At 38.2% G+C, this 19,462-nt stretch overlaps 2 protein-coding genes across 6 annotated transcripts in view; both read left to right on the forward strand.

The window, feature by feature from the left end:
* PDE5A (phosphodiesterase 5A) overlaps nt 1-9,954 on the forward strand; it is a 121,077-nt gene extending 111,123 nt beyond the window's left edge. For all 5 annotated transcript variants that reach the window (XM_042467871.1, XM_042467870.1, XM_042467875.1 and 2 more), the window contains exons 21-22: nt 5,306-5,462; nt 9,862-9,954. In XM_042467871.1, the coding sequence (XP_042323805.1) occupies nt 5,306-5,462; nt 9,862-9,893 (189 nt within the window). In that variant the 3' untranslated portion in view covers nt 9,894-9,954. The remainder of the gene's footprint in view (nt 1-5,305; nt 5,463-9,861) is intronic.
* Nucleotides 9,916-19,462, forward strand: part of FABP2 (fatty acid binding protein 2) — a 30,563-nt gene continuing 21,016 nt past the window's right edge. The window contains exon 1 of the mRNA XM_042467877.1: nt 9,916-10,029. The gene's annotated coding sequence lies outside the window, so the exon portion shown is untranslated. The remainder of the gene's footprint in view (nt 10,030-19,462) is intronic.

The following is a 19,462-nucleotide window of genomic DNA, read 5'->3' on the forward strand; positions in this document are numbered from 1 at the left end:
CAAGAGTAAACACTGGACTGAAGGAGAAAGTAAGACTAAAACTCACCTCATTCTCTTCAGCAGTTACCTGTGGAGTTAAAATAGATTGCTTTAACATTTGTTCAGTTCAAAGCAGAACAACCATATTAAGGGATTAGGAATCCATTCATCCAGGAGCTTCATGCTCTTACCTGACCCTCAGATCACACTTTGAGCAACTTTCAGCTGGATGAAAAGTTGCTCACTATGGATATAGACACAAACAAATGATTTTTTCCCCCTTTGTCATTTTGGTTAGAGCAGTGCAACCTCTAACTCACCCCTCCCATGCCATTTCCAGACATCTGTTCAGAAATGGTGCCACAGCAAACTATAAATCCCAGAATTCCACAGCATTGAGCCATGACAGAGAAAGTGTTGTCAAACTGCATTATTTCTGCAGTGCGGATACAGACAATACAGCTCCAATAGTCAAAGCAGATTCCCTGAATTAGTTGGATTTACATAAGTGCTGCATCAGCAATTGATTTAACAGGTTGGGTCCAGTGTGGAAAAGCAATTGGATTTAGGCCCAGCTTTTAAAAGGGAATGATCTAAGACAGGGGTAGGCAACCTGCGGGCCGGATGCGGCCCGGCAAGGCCTTGGGACCGGCCCCAGCCCAGTCCTGCTGCTGATTGCCACCGGGGCCTTTGGCCTCTCGCGCGCAGGGGCTAGGGGGGCAATTGTCTATAGAAGCCTCAGAAACATGCATTTATATTAACATTTTTTTAAAAAATCAGCAAATTTTTTTGCATGTCCTCCACTTTTTATAAAAAAGTGTCCACCATTTGAAAATGTTGTCCTACATTTGTCCCGGTTTATTTATTTATTTACATTTTTTAAAAATTATTTAATTATTTATTTTTTGGCTTCAGCCCCCCAGTTGTCTGAGAAACAGCAACCCAGCCCCCGGCTCAAAAAGGTTGCCTACCCCTGATCTAAGAATTGTTTTCTTCCTTAAAAAAAGGGAAAAAAGCAGTAGCATTAAGAAACTCCCTTTAAAAACAATTAATACATTCTGCATTCTAGCAGAGAGAGAAACAAACAATTAAATTAATTAAAATGAAACAAAGAAAAACATTTTTAAAGGGGGGCTAGATCCTTTGGATGTTTTTCAGGTGTATAAGGCCCCCCCAGCAGAAGCAGCTGGACATTTTTGTCCACCTGCATTCAGTCCAAGATTGTGGAAGCAGAGTGGTATACCACTGTACATAAGATTCATATGTGCATGTGGAGGAACATGAGATGTTCATCTGTTTCATTTAGGTATGCATTCAATTGCACAATTTTGCCATTCAACATAAGGGTTGTGGAGCACACTCAATGAATCACTCCACATGCATTACCCAATCCCAATGGTCAACCTAAGATACTGCTATGTCAGAAAACAAAAATCTGAGGAACTAAGACTTACTCCTTTTCCTTTTCCACCCTGAAACAGCAGAGAAAACAGAGATTATTCATTTGCATTGTATTTATCCTTTACTTTCCAGGCCAAAGTAAATGTAATCCACAAAAGCTATAAAGTTATAAAAAGATATCAGTGTTTAACTTTCCATGGGACTCTGAAATTTTTATGGTAAAAATTGGCATCTTGCTGGAGAACAATGCCAATTCCTTAGAAAGAAAAATACTGCTGTGTAACATGAATCACAACACAGGTTCTTCAGCTTTGACTGGTATTATCTAGCACTACAGAAAAGCACCCAAAGGCAGCATGTATTTAAGGATCAAGTGAGAATCCTAGAAACAAAGGTTGAAGACATAGTTATTTGTCACCAAGTTCACTTTGACTTATAGTGGTGCTATATATGAGAGATGTCCATAAGCCCTGGTCATTAACAGCCCTCATCAGGTCTTAATATACCTAGGGTTGTGGTTTCCTTGATGAATCAGTCCATCTGTAGTTGTACATATACACTGACCAAACAGAATAAAAATAAGAAGTGAGATAAAAAGAATGCAAAGAAAAAGAAGTAAAAAAAAAAAAAGAGGCAAAGAAATTCCTGTGATTCCTTTTCAGTTAGGATACCAATGATTTTTTAAAATCAATTAAATAGCAAACCAGAGGGTGTGGGGCAGTAGTCATTCCAGACTGGGACCTGAAGGTGGGGAAAGAGAGGAATTAACCTTTTGGACCTCTTCTGATCTTGACCACCCTTCACTTTATTTACTCGTTGCTACTTGGGCAAATGATGTCACAAATTCTTTGCCCCTTTTTGTGAAAAACCAGGTAGAGAGAGGAATTAATGTATGGATAAGAAACTTACCCCTTTCCCTTTTCCACCCTGGAAGTGAAAAAAGAAAAACAATATACTGTTTATCCTTGGTTCCCTAGCTTAAACTTAACTCTGATCTTTATTTTTAAGTCATGTAACATGGCAGCTTGCTGGAAGTCAGTGGCACTGTCTTTCAAAGGCCCAGAGGACAGTCTGTCATAACTACTTAATAAAAGTTTGGCCTTGGTCTTCAGCTCATCTCATTCTCATGACTGAAAAATAAGCTCTAAATATCTAGTTGATGTCTAAAGGTTAAGTGAGGAAATGTAGAAACACAGATTGCCAACCTCTGGGGTTTGCACACAACTGCCATGTAGAAGAGATCATGTCCATTGGCCACAACCTGTGATACTCTTGTGTTTACTTGCCACTTATCCCTTAGGGTTATGCCTACAGCATTAGTATGAAAGGGATCTTATACAAAGCTGAAAAAGTAATACTGTATATACTCATGTACAAGTCTAGAAATTTAGGTAAAAAAATTGACCCTAAAAATCTGAATTGACTTATCCATGGGTCAATGTAAGTTTTGTATCTTAACTCTTATTTAAAAGAAGGAACCATCTCCTGATGAAAAGCAAGAGTATAACATGTGAAGCACTCACCCACTCCTACTCTCTCATCCACTCAGCCTTAAGAGTAGGCACAAAGAGTAATGTCTGCTAATGTTTTGTAAGTTCTTTGACATTTGTTTTTGCTTTGCTTCATCTTTTAGATCCTTTGCTATCTGCCCCTAAATTTTATCCTCAACTTATCCAAGGGTCATAGCAAAATCCATAATTTTTGGCCCAAAAACTTGCCCTGGACTTACACATGAGGTCGACTTATAGTCGAGTATTTATGGTAAGTTTCAAGTAACATACAGTAGTTATCAGTAACCCTACAGATTTACCACACTAAGGTCCAGGCACATGAAGTCCTGAAAGAAACACCCATGCAGTGGCAAAGAGAGGTAAATGGATTCTTAAACCTATTTTAAAATACTTTCTCCTAATTGTGATACTTTGGTGCTGGGAAGCAAAATACAAATCAATATTAAAACTCACCCCTTTGCCAAGATTTGGATTTCCAGCCTAGTAAATAGAATGAAGTAAAGTAAAGTTTATTGTTAAAAGCTGAAACCCGTCACAATATAAAACAGATCCAACCAGTAAATACAAAAACAGTAAATAGAACGAATATGTATCACTGGGAGTGTTTTGAATATTTTTCAAACCCCCTTTGTAAGCTTGATCACTGATCTCTAGATATTGGTTTCCAGGCACAATTCCTATGCATCAGAACTATAAACCAGCCTAACAGAGCTGCATCATTTGTTTTAAAGCTTTATGAGAATGTCACTAATTGCATTCCCCCTCTTTTCTTTTTTATGTTCTCTACATCTAGAAAATAAATGCACATTAGACTGAAATGTAAATTGTTATTCTAAGAATTAAACTCACCCCATTCTCTTCTGGTCCAATCACCTGTAAAGGGAAAATAGGTTACTTTAAACTTTTACATGTGAAAAAAGAAGAATACAAGCCAAGAGGGTGCCCAGGACCGACCTTTTCTGTGTATCTCCCCCAATTTGTGATGTAAAGAACCAGGTTTATGAATGGAGGAGAAACAGGTTAATGTATCTGCTTCCTTTAACTTACATAAATTTAAAGGAGGAAAATAAACATTGCAGCTGTGGGACATTGGCTATATTATTTCAAATATGATGGCAGCTGTCCCATTTGTTTTACTTTTTAAAAAGACCCAGTAGAGCAAATTATCTGAGGTAATATTTATTTTTGATTTTTAAATCAGGCACTAATTACACAACCTTTATGCTGAAGATGAGCCCTGTTTTGCTTGTTGTTGTGTGCCTTCATGTTGTTTTCAGCTTATGGCAGCCCCAAGGTGAACTTATCTGTGTTTTCCTGGCAAGACTTGTTCAGAAGGGGATTTGCTTTTGCTTTCCTATGACGCTGAGAGTGTGTGACTTGTATAAGGTCACCCAGTTGGTTTCCATGGCAAAACAAGGATTCAAATCGTGATCTCCCGGATTTCTGTCCAACACCCAAACTATTACACCATGTTGGCTCTCTGGTTTTCTACCTGGTTCAATACCAAAAATATTTTCTGCTGAATATGAACATTGAGGAACACTGTGTGCTTTTCTACTGGACTCCATATGGGCACACATTCTTTGGATGATGTTATTTTGCACCTCTTGCCTATTTTTGTAGTTCACAAATCATGATCTCTGCTCATGAGCAACCACTTATGCAAGTGGGTCCTGTGATGTGCAATTTGAGCCTTGACACTGATGTATGAAATTGGCATAATTTGATGGGACTGGTTGTTTTATCTGACTAAAGATGCACTTTGCAGACTACAAGAATGAGAGGTAAAACCGTTGATTCCTCTCTTTCATTGTATTGTATGTAGAAAGAACAATACAAGTTTTATAGGGCTTTGCATCACACCATTTTTGGTTGTCTTTTCAGAGGCATATGAAGGCAGAAAAAGAATCTGTTGAGCAAAAAGCCTTACCCCTTTTCCTTTGCCACCCTGCATGAAAGAAGATAATCAGAATTAGCCTGCCATGCTTTATTCTTCTCAAGAGAAAAAAAACAACAACCAAAAACAGGGTATATGTAATAGTTAGAAACCAGCCTTACATTTGAGCTGTTCAAAGGTTTATTTTAGAGTGAACAGGTATGGGATGGCATAGCTGGAAACCAAATTTGTACCCAGACAATTAACATGAGGGACTGGAAAACCAATGCATTCAAAACAACAATTCTTATCCTTTTAATGACAAGTATTAGCTTAAATGGGATTTATGCAAACTTGCATACTGTTTCGGTGCTGTGCAAGGGTAATGGTCCTGCAAACTCAGCACTGTCTACCATGCTTTGAAGGTCTTCAAACAAGAGTCTCTCAGTTCTGTCTAGAGAAGGCAGGAATTGAATCTGGGACCACCTCATTTTAATTTCAGTAAGTGCTAACCTTCCTTTTCTTCCCTTTTCCCCAGAAAAACAACAACCCTGCTAAGAATAATATTGATATACCTGCTAAGTTACCAATAGCTGTGTCGAACATGTTAGTCAAAGTTGAAAGGACAACCCAGATCTTAAAAACTCACCCCTTTTCCTCGGTTTGGTTTTCCAGCCTAGTTGAAAGGCAAACATGTAAGTCTCAAAGAAGTAGCCATGTTACTATATTGCAGCATGAAAAGGAAGAAGGAAGAGGGAGAAAGAAAAGAAAGGAAAAGAAATGTGGTAGCACCTTTATTGTCATACGAGCCTTTGTGGATATAAGCCCAATTCTTCGGATGTAGTACTGCATCTGAAGAAGTTGCTTTATATTTGTGAGAGCTCATATGAAAATAAAAATCAGTTAGTCTTAAAGATGCTGCCACATTTCTTTTTCTCCTCCCCCTTCCTTCTTCCTTTTTATGTAAGTGTCAAAAACAATTTCTTTTTATTATATGACAGAATAGTTCTTGAACTTTGTATAGGTCTTGCTTTTTGAGCCTCATGTACAATATTTTATTACCTGACCAGAACTTGCAGGGAAAAAAATCAATTTTTTTAAAAAAAATTATAACTCTCCGAACTCCCATCCAGCATGGTCAGTGGCCATTGGAGATACAGTCTAAAAAGGGACCTTTCCAGGCTGTAATTCTGACCCTCACCTGGCTGTCTCAAGGGTTTTGAGTACAAACTACCAGCACACTTTGAATTAAAAAGAGACAAAAACTCCCAAGACAGTTGCTCTCATTATATAATGAGAAAATTGCTTCAGACAAAACAGATTTCAGAGTCTGTACTATTTTCCTACCCTCAGACTCTGTCCCTGTATGCCATTTTGTCAGACTCAGAAAATATTAAGAACACAGGCCCTGGAGATAGACATTTGGTTCATCTATCATGCTATTATTCATAGATTTTAAACAGGGCTCTTTTCCAGTCCTGTGGGGAATTGGCAGGAATTGAACCAAGAACCTTCTTCACTTTCCATAGAGCTACGGCCTTTCCTTTAAACAACAATATTACTGGGGTCTGAACAATAGGACAGAAATACTTCTTGCACTGCGATCAATTGTGCATTATGGTCAACAGGAAAAGTAGTAAAAACTGCTAGAAAAGAAGTCCTTAGTTCTGGTCACTGAAATCATCTTAAACTCCTCCTGTTCACACAGACTGAGAGACAAATATATTCTTTAAACTGAAACTCACCCTATTCTCTTCAACTTCTTGTTCATTCCCCTGTTGAGAGGGATTGCAAAGAGAAAGTAAGTATTCTTTGCTCCACTGCCACTCCTATTGACAGCTTATTAAGGTTTATTGAGCCATACAGGATGGTGTATTGGATGTTTGCCAAAATCTGCCAACCCTGATCAGCCAATTTCTCCAATGTCTTATTTCCTTAATGGTTGGTGCACCCAAGGCCTTTCCCATCTTGTCAGCTGTGCATATGCCAGTGTACTTACACCAGAGTAGTAAGCCTACTGCATTCTGGTTTAAAAGCTTATGTTTCAAAATATCAAACTGTGAGCCATCTTCTCAAACCATGTGTCCATTCAAAGATGGATCCAAAACCAAAGTCAAAAAAGCCAAACAACTTCTGAAGTGCCCCCCCCTCCGCCTCTGCCATTGTATAGGGACAAGAAAATTGGAAAATGCATTTTTAAAATGGAGAATTTCAGAAATATTGTGGCTTGGAGTAGGAGTAATTGGCTTGGCACTTGATGTCCTACAAGGTTTTCCACCTTCTAACTGTGTGTTATTAATTACTACTGCCATGAGAAACTCATGGAGAAGACATGCCACTTTAGGGTACCACTGCAAGTGGGCAATGTTCTCATTCCTCCTCCAAAAACTATATCACTGACTGATACTACCATGATGCAGAATCAAACAGTCTCCATGAGCATTAGATACTGGGTGGAGAGTAGAAATGACAGCCTCTCAGTTAATAATAAATAAATAAATAAATAAATAATAAAACTTGTTTTTTGTGGGTTTTTGGGGCTATGTGACCATGTTCTAGAAGAGTTTATTCCTGATGTTTCGCCAGCATCTGTGGCTGGCATTTTCAGAGAATGCTTGCCTGGAAAGGAGTTGGGTATATATATACTGTGTGAACCTAGGAAGGCAGGAATGATTTGCAAGTGTATTGTTCTGCTGCTAATGGCAGGCCTCAGGGTGGGAGGGTCTGCAAAAGAGGATAAGTGTCTGCTTGATTAGTGCTCATTGTCTGCTCAATATATACATAATCCCCCCTTTAAAAAGGATTAAACAGCATAAGAGTAAAATTCAACAATTAAAAACCAAAACAATAACCAATACCAATAACCGATAACCATGGGCCGAGTCATCACATGTGTATGGGAGTCTTGTTGTAGAACAATAACATGGTATATGCTACACAGCCTATCCTGCACCCTTTAAACCAGTGCTTCTCAGGCTATTGGATTACCACATTTTTCCTTAATGGAAGGGACTCATTGGCTGCACCTCTTTCTTTCTTAGCACAGAACTCACTGTGAACAGGCACCAGAAGAGCCATGAACTGGTACTGTTCTACAGACTATTACTTTGAGTTGCACAGCTCTAAACCTGCCGCTCTTTTTTGCAGACTGTCTAACTGCCAAGATTTCATAAACAAAATGCTTTCTCACACAATTATTCCAACTTCTTTGCAGCACTCATAGTTGACCCAGGCCGATTCCAATTTAACCAGAGGCTGAATTAGTTACCCTGGCCAGATTGCAATAAATCTACATCAACTTTGATATCTTTGCAAACTCTTACACTGGTAATCACAAAAAAACAAGATGTCAAGGTACATCTACAGATGCACAAATATAAATGAAAAACTTACTGTTTCTAGATCAAAACTCACCTTTCTTCTTTGTTTTTGCTGGTGTTCCTAAGTGAAATTAGGAAAAGAGAATTGATTGTTACCATTGTTGTCTTTCAAAGCAAAAGAAGAGATGACAGGAAAATTAGATATTCTCTGAACATAAGCCTTTTAAATAAGTGTCACCCTCCTCCTCAAACATGGAAGGGCTGCAAACTACCTGCAACAAATTACTTCTTTGCAATGAGGGTGAAATAATTACAGTTTAAATGCAGTGCAATGAATTGAAATGAACTTACTTTACTGATGTTAACAAGCAGTGGTAACAGTTTCTAGTTATTTTTCATAGATAACATTTCTGCCATATTTTGACAGGAATTTCTAAAAGTCCTGTGCCATTCTCCTATCAGCCCTAAGGAATTTGTCATGAAAATAAACAAACAAAAAATAATGAATAATCCAACATAGTGTCCTTCCATTTTACCTTGCAATGAATAAGAACAATGAATTACTGATACCAAGTGAAGGGAATACTTAGTGCCCCCTCTTTTTCTTTTAAAGTAACTTTCTTTTGTGACCAAACAATGCTCAAATGTACTTCCTGTGGTCAAAAGCTCCACTCTCAGTTCTTCCTTTGAAAAAGAGTCAAAAGATCATTACTACCCTGTGGTAATATTGCTCTAAGTTATTTGCAAAATTCATACTTGAGCCTCAAGTGGAACTGCTCTGGACAGCTCAAGGACCACCAGAACACAGAAAAGGACACCAGAAAGAAAGTAAAGCTTCATTTTCTTTCTCCAGTAGGAACCTACTGTGACTTCACTCAGTTCTGCTGGTCCTATTTATACCAAAAGGAAAACTATAAATGCTGTAAGGATGACCCAAACCCCTCCTTCACTTACTCTAACCTTCACCTGAACATTACCTCTCTTCCTATTGTCCTCACAGTTCTTTCTTGACTAGTATTCTTATGCCATTCTTTTCTTGTTTGTATTACCTATCTTTATTGTTAGTCATGAAACCTTGCCTTTCACTGTAAAAAAGGGATTTTTTTTGTGTATGTTATTTTATGGACATGCGGTCTACTGTTTGCATAAAGTAACTGATCTCATCTGTAAGAGTAGCAGCACAAAAGAAGAGGCCCATGTGTGACCTTCTAGTCTATACATCTGATCAAAGTAGGGGTTTTTTTGGCAAGGGGGAGGGAATTATATAATTTTTTTAAAGCTTTGAACAATTTTTAGAAATGTGACACAGATTATCCATTAAGGTAACATGTAATATTTATAAACAAAAGAAGAAATTAAATTGTGTTTACAGTCAATCTTACCAACAAGTTTAGCACAACACGTATTTTGCTTCTGTTTTGGTTTTTTCTTTTTAAGGATTATGAAAACGTTACATTTACAGTGAAGAAAGTGAGCCTAATGAACCTCAATGAAAGTATTTTTTAAAAATCCAATTCAATAGAGGGAGTCAGAAGATGGATGAGCAGGCATTGGACCTGATTTGACCTCAACACTCTGGTTCTATATTTATATATTTTATTTCCATTTTTAAGGGTGTTTTATGAGAGAGATATTTTAAGTGCATTCTTTCATGGGCTCTGCATTTCCATTTTAAGTATGTTGTTTTATGAGATATATTTTGGTTTTATGCATGGTCTTTTATGGGTTCTGCATTTGCAGTTTTAATTTTTATATATAACTTTTATGTTTCAAGTTCTGTTACAACATTTGAATCAAGCATTATGACTTTGGACAGATATGGAAGGAGTCCAGGCCACACTTCAGAGGATGTACATCCCAAGTTCAGACAGAAGCCTTCCAAGAGTTTCATAATGCTGCTTCTACAGATGTGAAAGGTGTAGCATTACTACTCCATAAAAATGTAAGAGCATAGTTTCCTACCTGTAACAACATAGATATCTAAAGAGCAACAGAAGATTTACTGTTTGAGTTTGAAAATGTTATTTTGGGGAAATGAAAACTGAGATAGCAAACACATTTACAGACAAAAATTCAGTCAAATTGAAATTGTATCAATACCCTTCTCTCTGTCACACATCCGCATATGCCCACTTATCCCCATCTTAAGGAAAAATAAAAACGTCTCAAGACAATCTTTATATGGTGTGTGTGTGTGTGTGTGTGTGTGTGAGAGAGAGAGAGAGAGAGAGAGAGAAGGGAATTCTCAAACTATGACTTTCCCCCCATTATTTTAAACAGGTAAACTGAGCTTTTTGAAAGCTACAGGGTGTCCTACTAAAAATCTAGAAATGAGATTCACTTCCTAACTTTATCACCTGTGGATCTTGTTAATCATGTGGATAACCTTTTTAAGAAAAAGAAAGAAATGTCATAACTCTACGAACAGATGTGTGCTCTCATTCAGTTGCTACCAAGATATTAAGCTGATATTTAAAAAGTTTATGAGAAGTGCCACCCATCCTAGCTCTACTATGATTATACCTATCACATAGCCATCCTGAGCCAGAGAGATCTTACCTACACCTTGAAAGATTTTTGCATTGAAGGGGAAAAAGGAAAGCAATATAGGTTGTATCTACTAACATGCTCACCATTTACAATATAAGCATATCAAGTCTGTAAACATATATTGGAAAAGTGGCCTCTCAATAGTTTCTCTCACACTTTTTCAAATCTAGTGCTTGCTTTTCCACACTTATTGAAAATACTGAACTCTCAACCCTTCATTAATCTGCTTTGAGCAAATGGTTGTACAAAATTCTCATGTCCACAATTGGAAACAGCCAGCCTGGGGACAGCATAGGAAGCATTTTCAGATATGAAAAACATTGCTATGGGAACAATTTGGCTGAAATATTTCTTAGTGAAAGATTACTGTGGCCTTAGAGGACAGTCTTACTTGCAATACCTAACTATGGTAGTTATTCAAATAACCCTTTCAAATGATTGATCGCCACACCCAATGCCAGAAGAATAAACATTTGTTGGACTTTCTAAAAGGGGCAGGAGAAAAGATATCTTGAGAAACTTACCATATTCTCATTGTTTCCATCTCAACTTCCCTGTACAGAAGACAAGTAAATTACATTTTGACTTGTTAAGTTGAGAAACTTTAGGCCAATATTTACACTTTGCATTGGCATGGTAACTTTGAAATTGCAGCCTCAGGAGCACCAGTTTTGACAGGCATGACTCATGCTGGGCACTTAAGGTTGAAAAACCTAATGCTGTGGGGATAATTTTCATGGAAATCACACTGCAAGAGAGAAAAGGATTGCTTCTGTCTATTTAGCACTGTGTTACATACCTTTATTTATCTGCACTGGCAATGGGATGGATGATATGTATGGTCTTACACGGGAATGATTTACTCTGTATAAAGGACTAAACAATCCCTTTTTTTCTAAGGTGTATCAGTGTGTGGTAGGATAGGAAAGGGCATGATATATCAGAACTTGGGAGGGAATATTAAATATTCCAGCTCCATGTTATGGAATCCCAGTAAAAATCAAAACCTCCAAACTGTTGAAAGTAAAACAGAAGGGCAGGTGGTGGGGAAGGACAGGCTAAAATCTTGTTGGTGACATATACTTGCAATACCTGGGATAATACAGCACATTGCCTGGGATAACACAGATATCAATGCAGTGCCTCTCCCTTATACAATGCCCATCCCCTAAAAGGCAGCTTGACAGTATTGGCATCTCTCCCAAATTTATTAGCCACAGGAAAACAAAGGGAACCCAGGCAGTGTCCAACTGCAGTCCAACACCTGGGGGAGAAAAGAGAGGACATTGCTTCTCTAGATCTCCAGCATATTCACTGAAGATACAAGAAATCAAAGGCTGCTCTTTACTCCTGTTTTTGGAATTGCAGCTGGATACTGCTAGATGCCACCTTTCCTCTTGCCAGGTGCTAATTGGCCATTAAATCAAGAACAGAAGAAAAATCTGATTTTAAAAGAAAATCAGATAAAAAACTGATTTTATCCAGGCTGCACATGTTTCATAGTTACATTATTCAAAATTGTTTTAAGTGGTTATAAATGGCTAGTTTTTTAAACTGAAACATTATTTAATATATTTTAAATCTTTTGTACATTTGTAATTATTTATTGTTTTAAGCTGATTTTATTGTTAGCTGGCTTTGAATAAAGCTGGATCAGCTTTAAGCATCTCAGGTGGGGTCCTGCTATAGGAGTCGTGTCTGAAGATTCTTCCGGTGGTTCAAACATATGTAGTTCATGCTAGCTGTTATGACCCCTGTGATATCTAATGCCCGAGTGCAAACAGTGAAAGTGATAGGCCATCAACTTACTGTTTTTTTGAATCCGGTTCATATGGCAAAAGCATGTAAGCATCTTTATTATAAATACTGTGAGGAAATATGAGAAACTGTGACCATCATACAAGGGTCACCAGAATGCTGATCAATTTTTTTTCTCATGCCGTTACATTTGAGATTAAGAATCTTCCAAGTTCTTCATGATTTCTGAGGGGCTCTTATTGTTAACACAGGGGCCATTAAGACTCCTGCAAGAACAACAAAGCTCTCTGGTTTCCCCTAATGGGAAGATTTTGAAGGTGGGAGAAATCTCATTGCTAGTCCCAATCAATTGCTGAATAAATCAGCACATATATAAAGCCCATTGAGCCAATGGGTCTATTCTAGTTATGATTAACAATGGAATTTAGGCCATAATGCAAGGGTGAGAATCACGCAGCCCTCCAGATGCTGCACTAAAAGTTCCAGCATTTATAACCATTGACTATACTGATTAGGGCTGATGGGGACTGCAGTCCAACATCTGACAATTTCTGCCCCTGTCATGGTAAGTAAACCTTAAATTATTTTTCTTTGTTAGAAGAAGGAAGCCCTACCTGATGACTGGTAGAACTATTGTGGAAGAAGGATCAGCATCCCCACCATGATCTTTGGTATCAGCATGACACTCTGAGACATGGAAATGGATATCTTCTGAAGTGTGCTGTTAACCCCTCATGAGATGCGAGAGGCCAGTCTTCATGAGATGCAACTCCAAATCTCATGAGATAGGAAGATGGCTCAAGCTGATTTAATACCCAGTGTGCTATCTCTCTCTTTAAAGTCTACTTTAAAATAAAAAAGAAGCAAATTCCATGCAGGCCTAGGAAAACCCACTCAAAAGTTGATTCGTCTGTCGGGAGAGAGCTAGCTTCTATGTCCTGAACTATTTGGCACCATGTAAAAAAGAAACTCTTAGCCATAACAAAATGCTCCACAGGCAAAATAATAAACAAAGCATTAATACTTTAGCTGAATATTTTTGTACACTTCCAGATTGGAGGCATTGTAGCATATGTTAGCACACACAAACAAACACATCTATAAAATATTCAGTGAGATAGCCCTGTTAGGCTGTTAGAGATTTAAACGAAAAGGGAGAAGGAATCTAGTAGCATCTTTAGACTAAGGCCTGAAATGCACTGGCCAAATAAGGTAGCTTCTGTCTGCTTTGAGACCATAGCATTTACATGATGCATGCCTCCAAAGTGGCTGGAAGCCACTGCAAGGCTGCACTAAGGGGGAGAAATACGGTTTTAAAAGGAGCTGATATAATCCACTCCTGCCAGCAACCATTTTGGGATTGTGGTGGCAGTCCACTTTGGAAGAGGGTCCTGTGGTCACTGCAGTCCTGGCCTGAATGCAGCTGAAACAGTCTCTGTGGTTCGGCCCTAAGTGATTTATTTTAGCATGCACTTTCATTACTTTTAATCCAATTCTTCAGATGCATTTGTAAGAGCATAAAATTAAAATGTTTTGATCTTATACTTCATCAGTGCACCTGAAAAATACATTGAAATTTGTGAAAGCACATTCTAAAATAAATTACTAAAGGGCTAAACAGACCACCCCTTTCAGCACCAGATTGGGCCCGCAGCAAATGCACAGCACAGGCCTGATTTGGCACTTTGACGTGCTGAATAGAACCAGCAAAATGCTGCTTCTTTTTAGAATGGCAAAAAGCTACCCTTGCCACTGTGGCAGCAGCTTTTCCAGGTTTCCTAAATGCTGCGCCATTGGGGTGGAATCGGGGCATGGGTGTGCAGTCACCATGCCCCCACTCCACCGCAATGCCGGCATTTATCGCTGGTCTATTTAGCCCCTTAGGCTGCATCAACACTGCAGAAATAATCCAGGTTAACACTGCTTTAACTGCCATGATAGGAATTCTGGGAAATGTAGTTTGTTGTGGCACTACAGCTCTCTGAAAGAGAAGGCTAAATGTCTCACAAATCTACAAGTCCTAGAATTCTATAGCATTGAGTCATGGCATTTACAGTGCTTTCAGACTGGATTATTTCTGAAGTATGGATGCAGCCTTAGCCTCATAGATGCTGCCAGAGTTTCTTCTTCTTATCTTTTCTTTTTTATATTTATAAAAATATCAAATAGATTTTGCAGAAACAAGCCATAAACATGGTTTTATAATTTTCAAAAGACATCTCATTTCACCTCATGTTTTTCTTGAATTGATCTTTCAAATTCGATATTGTATAGCATTCACACTTATTTTCTGAATTTCATTTGGGAAACAAGCGACTGCTGTATGATGTCCACTATCAAAGATCAATTCAAGAAAAATTAGAGGCGACACAAGAGTTTATTTGAAAATAATTAAATAATGTTTATTAAAAGCCATGATTTCATCAGATGAATGTTTAGAGGGAAGAATAGCCAAACTATATCAGGATATCGCTAATATGGACAACCACTCTATCTACCTCTTTTGAGGTAAAGTTGGATGTTGGGCTACCTATAATAAGGTATCACTGCAATCCCATCAAAAGTCATCCTTACCTCTGGATTTAATGGAAGTGCACCATATCTTTCCAGGAACAGAAGACAGAAGAAAACAGTTGCCAGCACACACTGAAGCCTCATTGTGTCCAATTCGTAATTTCGCTTTAACAGGCCTTTTGAGTTCACCAGGATCCTACTGTGGTTACATTACCAAGTCCTGATTTCTTATTTATATAAAAGGGAAGACACGGATATTGCAATAGTGATCAAATACTTCCTTCTCTTATCTTGATCCTCCCTTTCATTTGTCCATTAATACTTAAATGTCATCCCTCTTCCCGCCCTCCCCCATGTTTGATTTAAGCAAATTCCCAACATTTAAAAGACAAGTTGACACAGTTCTCTTACTTTCCTTGTTTATTTTTTCCCCTATCTTTCTTGGCAGTTGTGGAACCTCAGTAGCATTTACCATTATATTATTACATGTTTGTGATGCCACCAAGTTAATTTGTGGCCAGCTGTAAGATTAATAAGGCAGACGTCCTGATACATATTCATAGTTTACAAAAATCTATTTCTTTCTACAGAGGCATTTAGCAATTTACAAAAAGAATACTGCCTGGATTAAAGATTTATCCAAAGATCTATTATATATTTAGCTATAGATAGGAAATTATTAATTGGTTATTACCTTTAAAGCCCTACATGACTTGGGCCCAGGCTACTTGCGGGAATGCCTCTCCCTATATAGTCCATCCTGTACTCTCAGATCCTTGGAGAAGAACTTATTAGTCTCAGAAGGCCAGACTGGCTGCAACCTCCCAGAGATCCTTTCTGTCTGTTGCTCCGAAACTGTGGCATAACCTGCAGGAAGAGATCCGACTTATTACCACCTTAGATACTTTTAAAAAGGCCATCAAGATGAATCTCTTCTGGCAAGTCTTCCCAGACTGACCTCCCAAAGAAAGAAAGCAAAGAAAGGAAACTATCCCCATCTGCTGGTATCGTCCATATCACTTGCTTATTTTTAGACAATCTTATTATTATGTAATTATTTTAATTGCTTTCTAATTTATTTTTGCAAGGGTGGGAGGGTTTTTAGATTAATGTGCTGTTTTACTGTGTCTTCTATATTTGTATCATGCTGTAATCCAGCCTCGATCCATTGGGAGAGGCAGGAAATACAAATTATTATTATTATTATTATTATTATTATTATTATTATTATTATTACTGGAAATTCCTAGGTTCATAATTCTTGTGGAAATGAAAGGTTTCTTCACAGTAACAGGTACTGTAGGCCAAACACACATACAACTATGAAATATTCTCCAACATGTGCCAGATGAAAACTGGGACATGTGTGGTCAAGAAACACCAGAATGTGGTCAAGAAGGCAAAAGTTATTTATGCACAAGCTACGAGAGGCTGTAGAAGTTTGTTTCACTTGAGCCTACTGAGTGCTGAGAGATTTCGTCCTCCTCTCTTCCGTCTCCTTCTGGGTTAACCAAACGTGAAGTCCTTTTTCACTTTGACTTCAGTTTGCAGCAATCAAAGACAGCCAAAGTCAAAGAGGGAAAGTGGGAGTAAGAGAGAGAAACTGGGACTGGAAAAGTAGAACAACACAACACATGGTGTGGCGTCTACACAACGCACACCCCAACTCCACCCCCCAGGTCGGCGTGATGCTGTGTGCTGCACCACACGGCATGTGGCATCACAATGCTCCTCTGGCGCTGCATCTACATGATGCAGCACCAAAGGAGAAGTGTAAAGCTGTGGTGCCACAGCTATTGTGCCCTTTACAGGGCGCAAAAAGGAACTGCTTTTTGTGGCTCTTTTTTGTGCCCTGTGAAGGCCAGATCAGGGCTGTGGCATGCAGTTGCCATGGCCCCGATCTGGCCATCCGCACAGCCCTTTACTGTTCTAAATATGTAGCGTAATTAGGATCTCAAAGAACCTTGGCTTCTAAGGGAACACATTAAAGAACTCCAGTTGGGCATTGGACAGGAACCACAAAGGGAAAGAATGGCATGAGTTTCCTCACAGTGGAGATCTTCTGGGAGCAGCAGCAGAACATCTTCTACAAAAGAAATGTGTAGGCCTGCCTGTCCAATTTGCTTGTGAATGTTGAAATGAACAGGAAAGAATTCTATTCTAAATACATTCTGAAACTGGAAGGAAATTCCCATTCCCCTTCATGAAAATCAGTGCAAAAATGAGCAAGGAGTTATTGGCAATTTGAATTACCAACAATTTTTGGTAAATTCTGGCAGTTGGATTATTTTAGGATTACTTGATGCCTTTCTCTTTTCTTTTATAGTTTTATTTATTTTACAGTGCATTCATTCATTCATTCATTCATGGCATTTCTTATTCACCTTTCAACTCATCAGGGTCACTGAGACAATGGACAATAGATAAGGATATCTTAAAAACATTAAATAAATAATTAAAAACCAATTTAAAACAGCCCAGACATCTCTTTAAACTAAAAATACTTTTAAAAGCCAGAATAGACACCTCTAATAGAGCCAAAGGCCACATAAAACAGCACAGTCTTCAATGTCTTCTGGAAACTCAGCCTTCCAGCAATTGTGAGTTCCACAATTGGTACAAAAACCCAAAAACCTACAATGTACTATTTCAGAAAGCTGTTCTCGTGCAACATTCCAATTGCATTTCCTGAAGGCTTGGCCAGAAATGTGCTTGTGGGAGTGATGTGACAAAGACGTTATTTCTAGATCACCCTGATTTGGTCCTGTCATCAGACAGAAGATGGTTATCAACTCAGGCTGTAGATGTTGGAAGGTACAGCCATTACTGGACCACAGATATATGTTTTAAGCTGTCTGTCCTGCATTCATTAAGTTAGGCTGCTGCCTTCTTCTTTATACAAAACGAGCATTGTTCATGTTCTCCAAAAACAGCAAAATCATTGAATCCTGAGAAACACCACGAATACTCACTGAGAAATAGATTTTGTACTATTAGATTTATTTCAAATATGGGAAGTGACTACAGCTTTTTCACCCAGTGATTAGGAAATATCCCCAGTGTAAAACAAAGCCAGTTCACAGAACACACTGTGCACACATTTGATGTCTTGAGCCACAAGTGGAGAAAATTCTTTCCTTTTCAATACAGAATCCAAGTTTCAGAGTTTGGTACTTCTAATTCTGCAAGTGTTTTCCTGTTGAGGACAAGAACAAGAGTTATATACATATATCAAATGGTCTATATTAAAAAATGAAGCATAGTAAGTTCTATAGAAGTTGTTCAGAAGATGGGCTCTTCCGAATAAACTAAATCCTAAATAATCCACTCTCATCTGTATATATTAATTTTCTAAGGGGTCATTCAGACATCTTTTTTTTAGTGTGACTATGCAAATAATTTCACTCACATATTCCAGGTTTGTTATTCACACTACGCAAGCACATTTATGTGCATCGCTGGGCATTCAGGTGCTCACATGAGCAAGCACTTAAATAAAGATGGAGTTGACGATGTGAATGTATTGGAAACACTTTTGAGGCATGCAGAGTTTTGACCTGGGTCTATTTGCAATGGTTATTCACACGTCTGACAATGCTTAAAAAAAACTCAAGAAAAAAAAATCTGCTATTGATTATCCTGGGATAAGTGGGTTTTTGGGTAGCCCACTTCCAAACTTAATCAGGTGCATTCAGAATGCATGTGAACAATGGAGATTTAACCAGATTCCTCCTGGATTATTTTTACCATCTGAACTGGGCCTAAATTACTTTCTTTGCCTATTAGTTTAACCCTTGACTCTGAAAACCAAAATAATGTGATGAGGAAAAAAAATGTGTTTCTGAGATTTCTAGTACAAAAGAGAGAAGTCAAAAGAAATGTTTATTATCAGATTGCCATTCCTGGATTAAACCTCAGAGTCCCATTACAAACCCTAATCATTTAGCAATATTATTTTGACCAAATTCCTGATGTGCACCTTGTTGATATGAGACCTCAAGTCAACTCTGATTTATGGCCATTATATCATGCGATTTTCTTTAAACATTTTGTTTACAAAGACTTTGTCACTGCCTTCCTCTAATACTGAGAGTGTAGCTTGCCTAAGATCACCCAGTGGATTTCCATGGTTCAGCGGGGTTTCAGATCCTGTTCTCCCAGAGATCTGGTCCAACATTCAATCTACTACACCACATTGGCACAGTCAAGGAGGGGAAAAGCCATGGGCTGCAGATGTGAAAAAAATAAGGCACTGGAGAAAAATATAGCTGATAGTTTGTCTGCCTTCCCTCACTACTACAGCATAACTCTGGAGAAGGTGCAGCCATTGCCTCTAACCTCAGCTATGGAAGGGAAACAAAGCATATACAGTAGAAGAAATGTATGCAGTTATTTGTACAGTATCTATATTTTTGTGCATAGAATAGCAAAAGCTGTTTGGGTCAAGATGTTCTTTCTCCCTTCACTTTCTTATAGAAGGGGGGGGGGGAGGAGTTCTGTATGAGAAACTACCTAAATCCCTATAATCCTGTCCAGATCCATAATGTCAACAT

This window comes from Sceloporus undulatus, chromosome 5 (assembly GCF_019175285.1).
Source record: "Sceloporus undulatus isolate JIND9_A2432 ecotype Alabama chromosome 5, SceUnd_v1.1, whole genome shotgun sequence".
Taxonomy (NCBI): domain Eukaryota; kingdom Metazoa; phylum Chordata; class Lepidosauria; order Squamata; family Phrynosomatidae; genus Sceloporus; species Sceloporus undulatus.